Raw genomic sequence first — 18924 nt, 5'->3', positions numbered from 1 at the left:
TGAACTCCTTATCCAACAACAACTAACATGAGCCAATTAATAGGATTCCCAAAGAATATTAATTGAACATTAACAAACTACTTGTCAATTAAAGTAATGAGCTGTTCAAATTTTACTGTCCAGTAAGTGTGGTAGATAAACATTTAGCATTGAATAAGGACCCCAGAAACATGCTTCAGCAAAAAAACATCACAGTAACCCTCGATGAGTAAATTTATAAAATTACAAGAGAGGAAGAAGGACTCTATACTGAAACATAAAATAGGTAATGACAGAGTGAGATTTAAACTGGACAGAATGATTATCTGGTCATGTCAAAATAAGAGTAAAAGTTAAAGTAAAAGTTTAAAAAAAAAAAAAAAGGCTCTGTGTATATCCAAAACAAGTATCAAATAATCAAGCCTATCAGGGAGTAGACCTTCATCGGGGCAAATGTTGACAAAAGACTTTATAATGACATGACATACAGTTCAGAAATGTAGTCCCCCAAACCAAATACCTAAAGCATTTCATAGATACTACATATTAGAAAAACTGAGAATAAACCACTACAGGACCTTTCTGTAGGGTCCTCCTTTTTCCATTTTCAAAACTGTCCAACAGCACTTGGTTTTGGAACCTCAGCTGGCCACCATCAGTCTGCTGCCATACTTTCATCTCTGCATGATGCTGCTCCCACAGAGGCTTATCCGTGACATTTAGTTGTAAAGTGCATGAAATAAAACATTTAAACACAAATACACATTCACAAATAAGCAGAGGCAGAGACATTTCATGGCATTGTTTGCCACTTTAATGAATAAATGTATTTAAATATTAAACCAATGAAAAAATGACAAAGAACAAGACATTTCTTTGGGCCACATGTGAGTTTGGAATAAAAAACCCTCCCACATCCACCCACAGTTTTTAATGGTCCAATTTTCACTTTCCTTCCTGCCTGCTCACAGGCACACTGTGAGCAAGCCAAGTTGGTTCAGTAAACTTGGCTGTCTTTTATGTCTTTTGCATCATAAACTCCACACTGGGTCAAGGTTTGGTAGGCTTGCTTTTCTGCAAACTGTTCTTGTTTGTCAATGATGGACCTATGGGGGATGAAGACCAGTTTATAGTAAATATCAAAGGCTTCAATAAAGATCAAGGCCACAAGCTTAAAGCTCTTAAACAAGGTTGCTTACTGCTTAAAAAGGGATCTTTACTAAAAAAAAAAAAATAATAATAATAATTTAACCCAACCTTGTGTTCCACAATAAAAAAAGTTATTCACTGCAGCACAAAAAAGTCACCAACACAACATAAAAATAAAGTCTAAGTTGAAAATGAACAGCATTATGTTTTACACTTAAAATGAATAAGCATGATCTTGTCTGTGAGAGCCCTGCTCAACACACACAACAGGCAACGGAAAGGCAGGAATGTAAGCTTTCATGTCATTCAGTTTGTTTTTCCTCTGTTTTTCTGAAGAGGGGTGGAGAAAGGAATCACTTCCTCACATTTCATCCAAACCCAGTTAATGTACACTGTGAAAACCACCTTCTCCACATCTGTCCAACACCCCCTAAGACCAAGAAATTGTCACTGTAATATAAATTTATGTGAATGCTCCCACTATCAATCAAGCTGTCATCATTTTCTCTAATTAACTGACTAAATCCCAACATATTAACAACTTGATCTCATGATTAATAAATTACTTTCTCCAATTACTGTTATTTATTGCCAATAAACTAGTTGCTTCACCAGTAACTCCCATAGTGTAACAAATTGAAAGACAGTTTGTGAAGAAGGTTTGGTCATGTACTGAAGCACCAGTTACAAGGGTGTTTCTCTTTTGTATAAGGCTGCACTGGTGGGACCCTCAAACTGCAGCTTGATGGCCTGTTTCAGATTAAGCTGTGGGTCTGTGGTTGTCATGGTGACCATAACATCCTCCGGCAAGGCACTACAAGGTGGGACTGGGGTAAAACTGTAGCTGGCAGGTGACAAAACGTTCTTCTGGGGGACAGAATTCCAAGCATCCCCTTGAAGTGGGCTCTGTAGCCTATATGGGTAACCCAGAGGAGGACTCTCTCTGTTTTTAGCACCTACTGCAGGGCCATCTTGCCCTGGCATGATCCCAAGGGAAGCCATGACAGAATTCCATTTACCAGCAGCATAAGTAGTTTTGTCTGCTTTTCCTAAGTTAGAGTTTTGTTTAGTCATTTTGTCATTATATTCAAGTCCAGATGACAAGCCTTTCTGAGGCAGTTCACAGTTGTGCACCATGGCATTGACCATGCAAACGGTGGGAGGAGGGCTGCCTTTGGGATGCCTCTGGCTGCTTCCATGGAGGCTGCCCATGCCTGTGCTCCCTGGTGGGGGAAGGGTGGAGGGACGGCTACGACTGCGGGGCAGTGAGTGCTGTTGGATCTGCTGAATAAAACTGAGGCTGTCAGCTGGAACTGTCTGCACTGTGGCCAGCGAATGACAGGTAGATGAGGTTTGGGAGCTCTGCATGGAGTGGAATCGTTCTGCAGTGGAACCGGGAGAAGATACTGAAGACGAGGAGGTAGTGGCTGTCACTTCACCTCCATTACTCTCTGAGATGCCCGAGGAGAGGATCTTTGTGGGTTTTGCAGGGGAAAAAGTACTGGAATTAGGCAACAGGCCTATATATGGCTTAGCTCCGTAGCTCTCCAAGAGCCTGACAATGTTAAAGTGCCCATGTTTCCCAGCCACTTTGACTGGAGTACGACCATATTTATCCACGTGATCAGGATTTGCACCTCTTTCTAGAAGCATCGCAACAATATTAGCATGTCCCTCCTGAGCAGCGATGCTCAGGGCTGTTGCCCCCTGGTAACAGGCAAGGTCTATATTGACACCACTGCCTTCTAGGAGATGACGTCCTACTTCAGCATGTCCTGTCCAAGCCACTGAATGCATTGGTGGTCTCCCCTCTGAATCCTGTGCATTGGGGTTTGCTCCATGCTTTAAAAGTAGGTCAACCATCTCCACACATCCCTGCCAGGAAGCCACATGAAGCGCTGTACGGCCCTCAGAGTCTCGGGACTCCAGGGGCACACCTCCTTTCTCTATAAGGAGAACAGTCATTTCAAGGCGACCTTCCAGCACCAGAAGATAGAGTAGGGGCCTTCCCTCTGCATCACGAACATCAGTATCAGCTCCTCGCCTCATAAGCAACTCTGCAACTTCAGCATGGCCCTCTAAGAGGGCAGCACTCAAGGCAGAGTGTCCATCATACGCCCTGTGGTCAATAGGAGAACGACGGTCCAACAGCAACCTGACAGTGCTCCAGTGACCTTCCTGGGCAGCCAGTATAAGAGGGGTACGTCCTTCAATGTCCATCTCTCCGACACGTGCCATGCTACCTCGTTCTGTCAAAGCAGCACACACAGCTCGATGACCTTCACAGGCAGCAGCGTGCAGTGGAGTCCAGCCGAGATCATCCTTGTGGTTCTCATCCAGGCCTCTGTCCAGCAGGGCACGGACAACTTCCAAGCTGCCTCTTGCTGCTGACAGGCAGAGTGCCGTCCTACCTTCACTATCAATAGCATCTACAGCTGCTCCCCAGAAAAGGAGTCGTGACACTGTGTTCATGTGGCCCATTGCTGCAGCTGCCAGCAGGGGAGTAACAGCAGCTGCAGCAGGGGCATTGCCATCAGGGCCAGCAGTCTCATCTACATCAGCACCAGCTTCTAACAAAAGCTCCACTACGTCGTCATGGCCCTCATAAGCTGCAAGAAGCAGTGGTGTCATTCCATCATGGTCTCTGTGTCCCGGATCAGCTCCACGCTCCAGCAACAGACTCACTACCTCACCATAACCTTTAACCCCAGCTGCTCTAGGGACACAGAGAGCAGCGACTGACAGAGCAGTGCGCCCATCTCCATCACCTAAGTCAACGTCTGCATTGTGGTCCAGCAAAATTTCCACAGTTTCATGATGTCCCATATAGGCAGCAGCAATTAGTGGCGTGCGGCCTTTGCTGTCTGCTTTGTCAACCTGTGCCCCATAGTCTAGCAATGTCAGGACTATTTCCTCATGACCCCCCCACGCAGCTGCTCGAAGAGCAGTCCGGCCCTCACTGTCACATCCATCCACATCTGCTCCGGCATCCAGCAGAAGTCGGACAGCCTCGCTGTGTCCTCCCCAAGCTGCAGAGCGCAGTGCTGTCCAGCCTTCACTGTCAACATGCTCCATCATCTGCACCGCCGTTTGTGGCTCCTGGGTCTTGGCCCATTCCAGAAGTACACTTAACACTTTGACATGACCCTGCCTGGAAGCCAAAGTCAGGGGTGTTTGACCCTGATGATCACTCTCCAGTGGATCAGATCCATGTGTCAAGAGAAGTTCAGCTACATTTGCAGAACCCTCGTGGGCTGCACTGGCAAGTAAGGACTGTCCATTTGTTGAACCAGACTGGTTTACAGACACCCCACTTTCTAGTAGATTCTTCACAGACACTTCCATTTCAAATGCCTGTCGTAAATTAGTTTCCTCTTCACTTATACAATGTACTTGGGTCTGCGCCCTTGGGTTTGCATCTGAAAAAAACTCTGCAGGGACAAGTCCACTCCACATTAATAACTGAAGCACTTCCTGACTGACCAGAACAGGGGGATGCTTTAAGGATGTAATGAGGGCACTACTGTCGCTAGGAGTAAAAGCAGGCACACCTATCCACAGCATCCACAGTGCCAATAATGAGGGGTTATTTTTATGGTGACCTGACCAAACCAAATGTGTGGCTAGCTGGCAAGTGTCCTCAATGTCCAGGTGGGGTCCCTGCAAAGTGAGAGCCATGGCATGCATGCTGTGACCCTCTGTTCTGCTACACAGGTACTTCTGTGTGCAATACTTAACATCTGTGAGCCACTCAGCAAAGCTGGCATGAAAAAGTAGTTTGGTGCCCCCAGGACCATCAATCAGGAGAGGAGAGAGAGTTCGAAGCTTGCTATGGAAGTCCTGAACACTGAGCAAAGTGTCATGAGTCCAAACTGCTGTGAACAGCTGTTGAGGTGTGAGGGGCCTCGGGGAAGCCAAGAGGACATTGAGAAGAGGCCTTACATAGACAAAAAGCCCCCGAGGGAACAGTCTCTGGCATAACCACAAGTAGAGGCCATTGAGAGTCCCAGGGATGTCCCGGATCTCCCTGAGACCCACCAGTGCACCTGCCACACCATCCAGCACACGTTCAAGAAATAGCAAGCAGCCGCCGCTCTTAATGTGCAGTAGATTCAGCATATCAGCCGTGTCAGGGGTGAGCTGACGGCGAAGTGCCGCTTCTTCGTCCAGCCGGCAGAGAATGTACTGCTGCACATCACGGACTGGTGGGGGCTTCCGCAGATCATCCAAACAGAGCTTACGGAAACCTAAAACACAGAAACAGACAGTGCAGGGTTTTTTTTTTTAACCACAATATAGTTTTACATATTTGGATGCATCTCTCACTGATTATTACCATATGGGACAACTTGTTTACTTGTTAAATAACCAAAACAAGAAAGAAGATGGATGGTCCAGAGAACGCTTAACTCACTGGGATCTACTAACTTTTAAGATTTTCATCTGTATTTTATTTCCTCTCTCTACCATATCTGACATTGTCATCTATTTCTTTACCTCTATGATACATGTACTGACAACCATCTTGTGGTATTTTCTTGCTCTAGTTTTGGTCTTTTTCAAGATGCGTCACAACAGGGGATAAAAATATAAGGAGATTTGCTGAATAGTAGCAGCAAAGTCAACAAAGTATAGTACATGTAACAGTAATATGGTATATGGCAGTAACAGAGTACATGATGGACAGCTGGTTGTTAGATTACTTGTAAAATCTCCAACTTTGCTGTAGAGATAAAAAGTAAGAAAAAAAAACAAAAAATGTTTTCATCTCGTACTATTTTCTATTATTATTATTATTATTTTCTATACTATTTACTGTGTAAATTGGCACTAATTTTGAAAATGATTTTATGTTTATGTTAATCGATAGTAAATAAAAATGACGTGATCAATGTTTTTAAACTTTTATCAGATAAGAAAAACAATTATTTTAAAATTACAGTGATTTCACAGCCAAATAAGTATCCACCCCACACCTGTGTGAGCTAGTTCATGTACCTGTCTGCATCTTAAAACTGCAAGCCCAATAAGTGGAGTAATTCTTTATTTATACCTGAGAACATCTTGCACACAGCCTTGTTGTGGCGCCGCACAGAGCAAACCAGCAGCAGCCAGCCGGGAAGCAGGTGTTGATTGGCAGCCAGGAGCTCTGCAATGGAGCCACTCTTCCCATTTCCTTCACTTGTCCCATATCCTACGTCCAGGGAATCCACCACCACCATCAGAGTCTGGGCAGGAGGAGGGAGGTCTAACAGGGGTGCTAACACTGCTCTAAGGATATGTGAGAAAACCCAGAAACACAGTGGAAGAGTTTAAATGACCACTTAAAAAAAATGCAGGAGTTGTGGGCAGATGAGGAAGCTGACAATAAGTGTGTGAGCATTTTCTTTTATACTGGCTGCAGTGTAATTACATTGCAGATAAACACAGCAAGTCTCTCCATGTCAATCAACAACCAATGTCTGACTTGAGGCAATTCCACAGCATTAATACTCACACTTTGTTGAGTTTTTGCTTTTGTTTTCCATTTCACTTATCTAAATGTACACTACACAGAATGTAACTTCAAACAATGTATATATTCATACAAAAATAATTCCTCTCACCTTGCATTATAGACAGTTTAAATTGGCCAGTAAAACACAAAGACCTAAATTCCCTATAGAAAATGCTATAGTGGATGCCAGTTTACCTTGGAACATGGAAAGAAAACCGCAGGAACAAACTTGTTTTCAGAAAGATGGATGAAAAAATTGCTCAATGAGTGATTACACTGAGTTACAGAAGCTAGTGGAATGGACGCTGGCCCAGATGTTACGTCATGATTTTGGCTCTCTATTACAGTAAATCCAGTATCACAGCAGAGCAAAGGGATGAAGAAAGCAAGATGCTTTGAGTTAAAACAAAAACTAAAAACAGAAATTAGGAGGTAGCTTGGCGCAAATTTGGCAACCTCTTCTTTCTTCAGAGCACTATGTAATATTAAATATTTACACTGAACCTTTAAAACTGACATAAAACTGTAATTAGGGAGCAAAAATGGCAGATATATTCTACTGTGATTGAACATATGGCAAAAACCTAAATCACGGTGTAACTGTCCTTTAAAAGAGTACAGTCAGCACCCACATCCTGCTGTGATCTGATGGTGACTCAGGTTATTTGAATTTCTGAAATTTCCTGCTCCACCCTGTCTATACTCCCACCCACACACACACACACACACAAACCTAACCTTACATAGTGAAGCATACCTGCACATCTTTTTTTGAGGTTCTCTGCTGACTATATTCATTTCCTGACCTCCTCCCTGAAAGATACTGAGTTTTGATTGCCATTTATATTACGTCTCACCCACACAACTATGAAATGCTTTACTCCTGACCATAAAAACAATAATAACAATAAAGTAATAATGTCTTCATCACTCTTTCATGCAGAGATAAAGTAAAGACATAAAGTGGTCCACAAACCTTAAAACATTAAAAACCAATGTAATATGTTTAAAAAATAATACATAATGCATCAGATAGAACAAGCATCCTTAACCAAGACTTATGACCCAAGGTAAGTTTATCTGATAAGAATGAAATCCTGCAGTCTGCATGAGGTTCAGAGCTGTTGGAACACTAAAACTTCACCTTCAAAGTGCAAGTTGCACACGGGAAGCCGGGGTTCTTGAAAACAGCGGTGCTAAAAGAGGGCTAGTGTGTAAATTATGTCTGAGCCAAAAAACTCTGTTTGCTGACACCTATAATAATGTCATGGTGACTGTACAGTAATCCTAGTTATGATAGAAACTCTTGTTCACCTTGTCCTCACAAAAGCCAAGCAGTACCAGACCTGTGTTTAATCTAGGTCAGGACAAGGTTGTAAAGCTGTTGGATTACTGACTCAGCATATAATAAATAGCCTTGTACAACCATAAATCTTAGAGAATTTTAGAGTGTTGCTTGGTTGGTACCTTGGTTTACAACTAAATGCATGCAAAATACATACCCTCCAGCTTCAGCTGTACTTTGTATTTCGTGCTAATAAGCAGATTTAGCATGCTAACATGGTAAACTAAGATGGTGAAAATGATAGGCCTAAATTCTACCTGCTTCACATCAGCAGATTAGTATCACCGCTGTGAGGATGTTAGCATTTAGCACAAAGCACCACTGGACCTTCACACAGCCTCACAAAATCACTAGCATGGCTCTTAGTCTTGTTTGAGGATACCCTTCATCATGTTTGTGTCTTAAAAAATGGTTTATGTCCTGATGTGAACCCCTTTAATGATATGCAATACAAAAGATCACAAATGCACTCTCTTTGGGGATTATGTGATCTTGTGTTTTATAAAAGCTTGCAAGTGCCCCCGGTTGGTGCCATTTCATTAAGTGCCACACTGGCTTTGAGCGTTTCAATAGGCTATGCCTGTAATAGCAAATGTCCTCCACATGATGCTCACCTGCTGTCGTGAAAGCTGAATTATGCGCGAAAAAATCCAAAACATAAGTTCAGTTTTTTTTGGTCCACTTTATAAAACATACTGCTGACAAAGAAAGTTAGAAGAGCAGACACAGAGAAGAAACAGAAAGAGGTGGGGCAATTGGGTGTGTGCTCCAGAAGGTGTACGTGTGTGTGTGGTTGGGATGGGGGAAACAAAACATGCATGCAGGGGTCTTATTGTACAGGTGACAAATAGTGATTAACCTGTGACAGCTGTCTGTTACAACTAGATCACACAAGGGCTGAACTCAAGGCAATTATCCTGCAACAAACACAGGGTGTGTTTGTGTGTGCACTGTTATTACTGTTAATGTCTATGTTTAAGAATGACCAGAAGGTCCAGTCACCCTTAGTCACCAAACAGATTTTCTTTAAACGTGATTTAAAGCCTTTAATCTTTGAAAAATCACACGCAGAACTTTTTTTTTCAGCCTAAATTTGATCATCAGTCCATGAGTATTTTGGATGTGTGTTTCCAGTGTCTAATAATAGCAAATCAAGCTACATTTTCAATCTTGTAAAAGCAGAGTATGCTGCTACCATTGAATAAAACAGCTCCAGAAGTGTTAATTAAACATTAGCAAGAGGTCATTCAGCCTGCAAACAGAGCCAGAAATAAAAGACATTTCTGCTTACTCTGGCTAATGCAAAAGCTTGGCTAATTAACCAAACAGAACTGTGAAGTTGAAAGACAAACAACAAGCAGTAGGGTCAATAACTAAACACGCGGAGGTCAACAACACAATATCAGTGTCAGGATATGCCCAGGGGGTGGGTTGTGAAATTTCAACATCACAGAAATTAGACTTCAGACTAAATAATGCATTCAACAAATCTGCCCCTGTACTCAAAGACACACAAATTAGCTCTTGCTCCCTTCAACTGTCCACAGTGTAATAAATTTTCCCTCTCAGGATAGACATATTAACTGCTGTCACCTACTAGGAGGTGTTGCATTATTTATTGGTGACAGCATGTACATTAGTTCAGGGTGCAACACAGAAAATTATTCAGCAGAGGTGGTAAGACACCAACTTCCTGACATATGTGGTAGAATAAATAGCACTTGCAGGGTTGCAACCAAAGCAAACTCTTGGCCTATATTATTAATCATATCCGCTAATTAAAAGCAGGTTTGAACCCTGACCTGACCATGACAGCTGGGTTATAACAAGCTTATCATACTTCTGTGTGCTTTAGTCACCTGATTAAAGCAACACTCCCTCACCGTGCACACTTTCAGTTCACTTGATAGTGTGGAGCAGGAAGGGTAATGAACCTTTTATAGCTGCTTCAGGCTTTCTGCTCCATTAAGGCTACATAGTCCTGAGCACAGGTCTGTGGCTGACATTTTACCCTTAGCTTTAACTGGACTGGTAGAGTCAAGCATGTCATAATTAAACCTCCAATAATTAGGGGTCGATTTAGAGCCAAATGTATTACTCCAGTACTGATATCACTTCACTGGCTTCCTGACCTGCTCTCTGACTACAGTCCAACCAGACCTTTCAGCCCATCATGTGGTGGTTTTCTAATTGAGATCCAGATGCTTACAGAAAAGATTTTTTTTCAGGCTTATGATTAGTGGTAATACTATACTGTATGTGTCTGGGCAGGTCTGTGGTTAATGTTTGTTGTTCTTTCTTTTCTTGTATCTTATCTGTTACATTCTTTTGTACAAGTTGCCTCTTTCTGCCTGCATTTTATTATGAAGCATAAAATATATAAGAAATATATGGTATAACACCACACATAACAACATTGTGTTGCCTTGCTACCGAGCAGAGTTCAGCAGGAAAGATAAGTAAGAAAGGTAGATTTGCAGTCAGGGCACGACCTGATTGTAAAACTCCTACACCACACTGTTAATTCACGTGGTTGTCTTCCTCTTGACCAGGAAAGCCTCATCCAGACAAAAGAACATGACCTGGACAAGATCAGCCAGAACAACTTATAACATTAGTGGTTCAACAGCAAAGTGAACCTACCACATGATCACATGATGAGATATTAGCCTGAATTCAAAAGCTTTCAATTATTTTTATCCATGTGCTGACTGCGAATTGTCATGTCAACCTCTGGCATAAACAACATAAATATGAAAATATAATAGAAACCGAAAGGTTTCAAGGAGAAAAAAATACTACTGCATTTTGGCAGATCCTCATTAAAGGTTACATCTACACCTATATGTTCTTGTTTTAAAATGCATACTTTTTGCTCCGTGTGCACCTACATCCACACACAGCTATGTTTTAGATGAAATTGAGAATTTTGAAAATGCTGCAAGCTTTTAACAATGGCTTAGTAAAAACAGCACTGTCTGGGAGGATTCTATGAAGAACAGGCATGTTTCCCTGCCTCATCATTTTTGTCATGTTTTCAGGAAAATTTATCTGTTTCCTCGTTCTCACCCCTGGTAAGTATAGAAATAAAAGTAAGTGACAGTAAGTAAGTAAGACTAAGTAAAAGTTAAAATTGTCCCTAGTATTTTCTGTTACTAAGCAGCCAGCTGCAGAGCAGACAATTTGCTTCCTGTTTATAACAGTCTGCCTGGATGTCAGACCCCCAGTGTATGTAAGTTGTCATTTGATATGCTTTTCCAAGGGGTGTTAGTATGGACTAACATTAAAACACATATACAATGCACAGTTTATATGTTTCTACCTGTTCATCCTTATCATATAAAGTCCAGTAACAGTTTCCCCTAAAAATATATGAGAACAAAAGCACTTATGTTCTCTTGAGCTTTTTGTGACATCAGCGAAGACAGAGTGGTAGTATGTGATATGTAGTGTGATATGTTGACTCCTCTTGGTACGTTCGCACTGAGTTAATGTGAACATGAGATCAGAACTTAAAGGCCAAGCAAACTGAACTAGAAGTGCGAAACTAACCTGTCAGACAATTATCACATCTTATTGTTCCTGGAACTAAACTGACCAAAAGAGACTAGCTTTTCTGAACTTTAAAACCAACTGCTGAAGGTTTCAGGCAGTGGGAGCAGCACTGACTTGCTGATTGCAGCCAAATAGCAGCTGGCATACATCCTCCTGTATGGTCCTTTAACTGTCAGTTCAAGCCCATGTTTCATGAGTTTGTCAACGGCTGTTCTCACATGGCAATGTTTCGCCTGCAGCCACTTTCTCTCAATAGAGCTACAAATACAAACAGCGGCTGGCTGTGAGCCAGTCTGAGAGGAATGTGGAATCCAGCTCGGTACTTCACACCAGAGGTAAGCAAACACAGGAGGAGTATAAAAGGACTCAGACTCATGGCAGAGTAAACACAGAGAGAGCGAGAGAGTGAAAAAGTACTGGAGAGGAGGGTGACCTCACTGACTGGTGCAGAGATGGTCACTGGGGTACGGCATTTTTCACCTCTTTGTCCTTTTCTCCGTCTCTGAAAGGATGTTGTGTCGTAAATAACATTGCAACATTCATTCATACTGGAGGCCCATTGTGTGTGCAGTGAATGGGCTGCATTATGAGACGAGAAATAAATATAAGACGAGAAAGAATAGCCACTGCCTCTCTTTGCTTCAGTGATGATCATGAGGTTTTTACACTTGCAGGTTTTGAAAGTCTTTTTGCTTGTTGATAGTCTAAACACCTGCAGAGAACCCCCCTGGATTTAGAAACAAATATACTATATAGACAAAAGTATCCAGACATTCCTCTTTATGAGGCTGTTTTTCAGGGGTCATGCTGGCCCCCTTACTTCCAGTGAAGGGAAATCTTAATGCCTCAGCATACCAAGATATTTTGGACAATGCTGTGCTGCCAGCTTTGTGGCAACAGTTTGGGGAAGACCCTTTTCTATTACAACATGACTGTGCACCAGTGCACAAAGCAAAGTCCATACAACATGGTTGGATGAGTTTGGTGTGGAAGAACTTGACTGATCCACACAGAACCCTGACCAACACCATCCAACACTTTTGGGATGAACTGGAACAAAGATTGTGAGTCAGGCCTTTTGGTCCTACACCAGTGCCTGACCTCGCAAATGCTCTGCTGCATGAAATTGCCACAGAAACACTCCAAAATCTTGTGGAAAGCCTTCCCTGACGAGTGGAAGCTGTTACAGCTGCAAAACTGTCTGTGTATTTAGAATATGATGTCATTAAAGTCTCTGTTCTATGTACATTATATTGTGTTCGGCTGTATATTACAGTATCTATGGGCACCTCATTGGGCATTATCCCTTACATACTTACAAAATATTCATACTGTGGTAACAATTTCAAATATTTCATTCAGTCTTAGATGGAACAGTAGAAATAGGCCATAAATAAAATTCATATCCTCCATGATGTGTAACATTAAAATCATCCAGCAAATGTGTTACAGAACACAAAATGGGTCAGCTTATCATGTTCACAGTTACCACAAACATCTTTTTGTTTTTGGTCAGCACAATCAGATGAGGAAAGTGATCATTTACAAAACAATAGAAACTTGTGGAACAGGTTTTCACTGTGCTGTTTTCACTCATGTCTCAATTCTGACTGAATCTGATAAACTGTGTTTTACTGCTGACATATGTTGGATGTAACTTCACCTGCTCCTGCTTTAATCAAAAATATTACCATTTACAGTATGATACTGCACACAAATTCTGCAGTGTTGAGCTGGGACATGCAAACACATGCTGAGTGCCTGGAAGGTTCCATGCTTTTTAACTTTAAATAAAGTAATTAACATAAAATAAATAAATCTCCTCTCCCTCTCATTTCACACCCCTGAAATTTACCATAAAGTGCAACCCTCCAGATCCAGAATGTGACTGTCAAATCCAGCAATCTGCAATGACATCCTCAACTTTTAATGTCAAAATTTGATACAAACCTCTTGAATGTGGCATCAGGGTCTCTCTGGCAGGTGAGAGGCTCCATAGCAGAGGATATAGATGGACTTTTGAGGATCTCTCTGTAACCAGGAGAGAGGAGAGGTGAGGCCACCAGCTGCTCCACCAGGCCCAGGACAAACCTCCACAGCACTGTACTGCTCTGGTCCTCTCTCTGGCAGAAATGGGAGGCCAGGCAGCGCGGTGCCAGCCCGACCGCCAGGCCTGACTTAGAGGTGGGCCACACCACCTCAGTGCAAAGGGCGGTTTTCCCCGCCCCGGGGCCCCCCATGACCAGCACCCCCGGTGGGTGTCCTGGCACGGAGCGGGTGTCCAGGCAGTGCCGCAGCTTTTCCAAGGCCCATTCCCGGCAGTAGAAACGCCGGCCCTGGAGCAAGCTGCGACTGCTGCCAAATCCACTGCTACTCATTTGTTCCTGAGGGTCTGATATCCAGGGGACAACTCAATGCTCTGAACTCCACGTCCCATGCTCCTACAGCAATTTTGTTCTTTATATTTAGGTTGAGCTGCAGCTGATGACGCCTCTGGTTTGTGGCAGCTCTGGGCAATGCCAGAATATTTCCTCACGCTGACAGTTCCTGAAAGTGTTGCATCAGGTGATTATTATCAGCAGCTGTCCTTCCCCTGCAGGTCTTGAGGTGTATGGCTGACAGGAACGGGAGCTGGAGAAAGGTTAAGTCAGCTAATGCTTCATCCCTACCTTTTCTTTATTTGCATTTTTCATGGTTTGTTTTTGCTTAATTTAAAACGCCAAAGCGAAGAGGAGGATCCATGGTTACCACCATCATTCATCATGCTTCCATCCTGGAGATCGTGAAGCTGTTCAGGCAAAAATCGGAAAGAGGGAAGAGAAATGAGTCGAGAGAGGAAGTGACAGCATGGTTTTCACAGATATAATGACACAATATCTCACCCCTCCCCTGCCTGAGTTGTCCTCCGTCTTCCAGTTCCAGCTACAGTCTTCCCTCCTCTCAATTTCTGTCTTGCTTCTCTTAAGATTTCAAGCACCGATACCAAACTGCAGCTTTAGCATGAAATTCCTTGTTCCTTTCTCACGCCCTCAGCTCCTTACAACCCTCATACCTCACACCTCCCTCTCGCTGTATCACTGTCTCTCCTGCTCTCTGGTTTTTCTTGTTTTCTTTTTTGTCTCCTCCCTCCCTTGATGTTTCTCGGCATGTCAGGACATGCACAGGAGGGCAGAGAGAGAGGAGAGGGAGGACTCATGTGGCTGTGAGCAATTCTGCAGTTGACAGCTGGGAGGGGTTACCTGGGGTCAAGGTTCAGTCATGGAGCAGTACTACACCTCAAGCTTTAGTTTCAGGTGATTTATCCACAAAAAGCCACATTACGCTAGAGAGCAAGTTTTGTTCCATGAAATTCGCTTTTAATCTTGTGAGGTGCAGTCACTCCATGTATTATATGAGTGTCCCCCATCTATTTGATTTAAATGTATTTTTTAAATTATAGTATAATTTGAATAAATAACATGAAACTTTGGTGATTACATGTATTTTCTCTGGGACTAATCATCAAACTGGGACCATCATGCATTTTGTTTTTATATAATGCACAATAAAAAGCACTTTCATAACTCGATCAATTTTAGGCTACTCGCTAGCACCTTTAAGTACATTCCTTTTTGTCATTTATCCATTGTATGTGTACTGAAACCTCTAATGCATACACTGAGACGTACTGTACATATGGTAAAAACCTGCAGGATGAAGCAGTGCATCCTCACCTCTCAGCTCACTCAGACTTGCTGACGATTTGGTTGATTTAAAGAAAAAAATGTATGCACACATGAAAGGAAAAAACATGAAAAATCCTTACAAGATGGAAGAACTTCTGATAGAAACCCTAAAGGAATCTAGAGGAGGAATGTCAAAGCCTCCTGTGACAACATTAACGTGATGGAGAGAGTGCACACACTGCTCCACATCAAGTCAGTGGCTTATCAAAAATCAGCTACACTAAGCTCAATCTGTCACGTTGTAACTGTGATTTAGGACTTGGGGTAACTGAGCAAAAAAGCCTGCAGCGCACACCATTTCTAATACTGTAGCCTGATGGCAGTATGATGTGAAAGACAACTTCAAAGGAAATAATTTCTTTAGCCAATGCATTTTCACATGTGTAGCATTTAACCTATATGGATGCTAAAGATATGCAGAGCTGCCACATTTAGGTGATAAATCAATTAAGTCATTTTTCGAGCAAAAAATGTCAAATAATTGCTGGTTCCTGCGTCTTAAATGTCAAGATTTGCTGCTCGTCTTTGTCAGTCAGTGAAGAGTCTCTTGGTTTTAAACAAAAGACGCTTTTTAAAGATGTCACATGGGCTCTGAGAAATTGTGATGACAATTTTAATTTGACATTTTAATGACTTGAAGATTAATTCTGAAAATAATCAGCAGATCAGTGATGAAAATTATCAGTTTATTAGTGGCAAGTTAAGATGCAGCCTTCTTCAGGTGGATGACAGATGTTGTACAGTCAGCTGACAAGCACCTATTAGTGAAAGTGAATGAGAGAATGAAGAGATGTGTTGTTTTAGCAGGACAGTGAAAACAGTAAAGAGGACTGACAGCAAGCAGTGAAGTTGTCTACATTCTTGTTGTTACTTGTGGCATTTACAAAGCCCTCCAAACCTGACATGCAGCCTGTAAAGATGCTGGTGGAGCAACCAGAGCCAGGAGCAGTGTCTGTATAACACTTCAGCGACATGTGGTCTAATGCAGAAGTCAAATCATGTCAAGTTAATTTAATTTCCCAAACAAGAGCCGAGCACTGTGGCTTACCGAAGCCTTACAGTCACCGTTAGTGCGTTTACATGCACGAGAGGAACCAAGTCATCAGGAAAATATCAGAGTATGAGTTTACATGTTCAGTGTACATACAACAGGATAGTAATCAGATAAGATTTCACCCCTGCACCAGCCCCCAGTTTGGAAGTATTACATATTTTACTGTACTTGTTTTAAGTGTGGTGGTGATATAAGAAACTGCTGCCTGGTCCTCTAAGTACGAACGTGTTCGCTTTTAACAAACAGTCAAATCTTCAGAAGTACAAAACAACTTATTTAGACTTCTACGGGCTACTCTGTGTAAATTTCCATTTAAGTCTGACTTCAGGAGGAAATTATTTTCAGTATGATGTATCACAACACATAACTACTTTCATTGTGCCACCCTGCTGGTACGACAATACATTCTCTGTCTGACCCACATTTTGTCAGGCACATGCACACTCTAAAAAGCTGATAAGAAACCTGCTAATTGAGAAAATCTAGATGGATAAATAAAGTTTCTCTAATACCAGTTACAGAAACAGAGGTTCTCGTTTACAAGACATTTAAAAGATCAGCTTACTGGAGAGGAGATTGAAATTGCACTATCTGAGTGTATGTAAACATATTGAATGAAGTTGCTAGGTAACCAGTGAAGACACTGCACAGAAATGCAAGGAGGATAAGCCGTTTTTCCTCAAGAAATAAAATAACTCCACTGTACTTCCTCTAAACATATATTGTCATTGTTTTTATTTTTACATTTCTTTGTGCACATCCTAAAGAAACAGACATTTTACTCGAACACTTGATTCTGGTTGGCTGCAGGGTGTCAATTAATTCCTGATAATGGACACCTCCAAAGTAGTTCCAGTCTAACTGTCTATTCACCTTACGAAATTAATGCACTGGCTGCAGACTGCTCAACATTTGAAATAATTTTCATGAAAAAAATCTGAATTTAAAAATAAGGGTCTTAGCTTTTTGTTGCTCCTGATTATGGACGTCTGGTTGGGTATTATCCCGTAGTGATTTCAGTATGCTGTACAGGCTACTTGACTGGGCCCATTATCTTCCTGGAGTCTCCATTGATTGCTTGACAAATAGTCCAAGCACAGTTGTGTTCCACCTTCCAGTTGTATTTATTGCAACATTTGAGAAAATGCTCACTTTCTCCTGTATGAAATACATTGCTGCTCTGTCTGTCAATTAAGCCGCAATTTTAAGTTGGGATAATTAGCCTAGCTTAGCATGGAGACTGGAAGTGAAATCTGGCCGGATTTTGTCCCACAAAAGTAAAAAAAAAATAAACAATACACCAGGTCTAAAGATCACCGATAAATGCACTGTATCACATTTGTTCCTTTCATAAAGAAATGTCGAAATGACAGTTTGTGGGTTGTTTTTTGTTTTGTTTTGTTTGTTCTTGGATGGGGGGGTGGGGTACCATGCAGGGACAGGCTTCTCTTGGCATAAAACAGCCAGATACAGATCAGTGGATCAGGTAGCCTATTGTTTGTCCAGAATTAATAGTTACAACACAAATGTCCTCATAAAACAACAAAATCATTTTTTTTGAACATGAATAGCATAATTTCAAAAATGTTGAACTATTCCTTTAAATGACTATTACCATAGGCATACAAACACACACACATGCACAGTACAATTAAGATGTTCATACTGCATATAGGTTTTAAAGAGATTTTAATCATTAATCACTACCTAATGTCTAATGTCTGTCAAAAACATTTTCCTTAAAACAGCATTTTTTTCTCTCTCTCTCATCTTTCGTAAGCTACTGATCCCGACCTGAACTGATTTTTAATGTCGGCCTCACTGCTGTTCAAAATACTCAGAACACTGTGGTCAAAATGAGGCATATGCTGTACCTTCCAGCCAATCAGCTCTTCGCTGTGGTCTCATTCGTCTCACAGACTGCAGGCTGTCACTTCCCCACCTGCCTGTCTCTACTCCAGCTGTATGATGATATCATGATATTCCCTTCATAATGAAAACCGTGAAGTACATGCTAATGTGTGTTTTAACTGACCCCATTCAACAGGCGCAGCAGGCTACAAGTCGACGCCATTGTAAACAAAAACACAACGCGCTGCCAAAACACTTTGTCCGTTTGTTTGTGACAAAGATCTGAAAGTGGGAATTAGCCTGTTATCGTCCGACAATACAACGACTGAGTTTCAGATTCAGCAAACAGGATCTTACCTGACGGAACGCTCTCCATCTCGATCTCCCTCCTCGACTCTCCTTACCGACGAAGCACCGCACTTAACAACGTGTATCCACTCCCACAATCCTTCATAACATCACATTAAAGCTTAACTTAGTGCTATTTGTGGTAACTTACACACGCCAAGTATTTCAAGGAGCGTCGCTTTCTCTCAGCGGGTCTGCGCCTTCTGCTTCCTTACACGCTCTCAGCTGTTCGAGGGAAAACCAGATTAAAGGAGTGCGTTACGAGGACATCCTCTGCAGGGCTGGTTTCTCACTCAAGTGTTACACCGCAGCTTTGTTTCAGCTTTTCTGTACGGATGCGAATATGGAAGTCCATTTAAGGCAGAAAAGGACAAATATAGAGAAATTTGTAAGGAATGACAACAATAAATATACTCACTGT

The 18924-nt window shown here is 42.0% G+C and overlaps 1 protein-coding gene across 5 annotated transcripts; it reads right to left on the bottom strand.

Annotated features, from left to right (window-relative positions):
- Positions 1–377: 377 nt before the first annotated feature.
- ankrd50l (ankyrin repeat domain 50-like) lies at positions 378–18820 on the bottom strand. 5 transcript variants are annotated; one of them, XM_046403914.1, is made up of 4 exons: positions 18513–18820; positions 13476–14313; positions 6182–6399; positions 378–5375 (listed from the first exon to the last, which is right to left on the bottom strand). In XM_046403914.1, exons 2-4 carry the CDS (start codon positions 13901–13903, stop codon positions 1813–1815), a joined length of 4209 nt encoding a protein of 1402 aa, XP_046259870.1. In that variant the 5' UTR covers positions 13904–14313; positions 18513–18820; the 3' UTR covers positions 378–1812. The 5 variants fall into 5 exon arrangements, with proteins under 5 accessions (XP_046259870.1, XP_046259871.1, XP_046259872.1 ...); XM_046403915.1 differs by having other exon boundaries at positions 18655–18820; XM_046403916.1 differs by lacking the exon at positions 18513–18820 and adding an exon at positions 14408–14871.
- Between the last annotated feature and the right edge of the window lie 104 nt (positions 18821–18924).

This window comes from Scatophagus argus, chromosome 11 (assembly GCF_020382885.2).
Source record: "Scatophagus argus isolate fScaArg1 chromosome 11, fScaArg1.pri, whole genome shotgun sequence".
Lineage (NCBI taxonomy): Eukaryota > Metazoa > Chordata > Actinopteri > Scatophagidae > Scatophagus > Scatophagus argus.
This window is presented reverse-complemented; position numbering and strand designations above follow the sequence as displayed.

Coding starts and splice junctions, on each gene's coding strand:
- ankrd50l (XM_046403914.1), bottom strand. CDS start 13,903: ATGAGTAGCAGTGGATTTGGCAGCAGTCGCAGCTTGCTCCAGGGCCGG. Junction 6,400..13,475: donor CCTGATGCCACATTCAAGAG/GTTTGTATCAAA, acceptor ACATATCCTTAG/AGCAGTGTTAGCACCCCTGT. Junction 5,376..6,181: donor TGTGTGCAAGATGTTCTCAG/GTATAAATAAAG, acceptor TCTGTGTTTTAG/GTTTCCGTAAGCTCTGTTTG.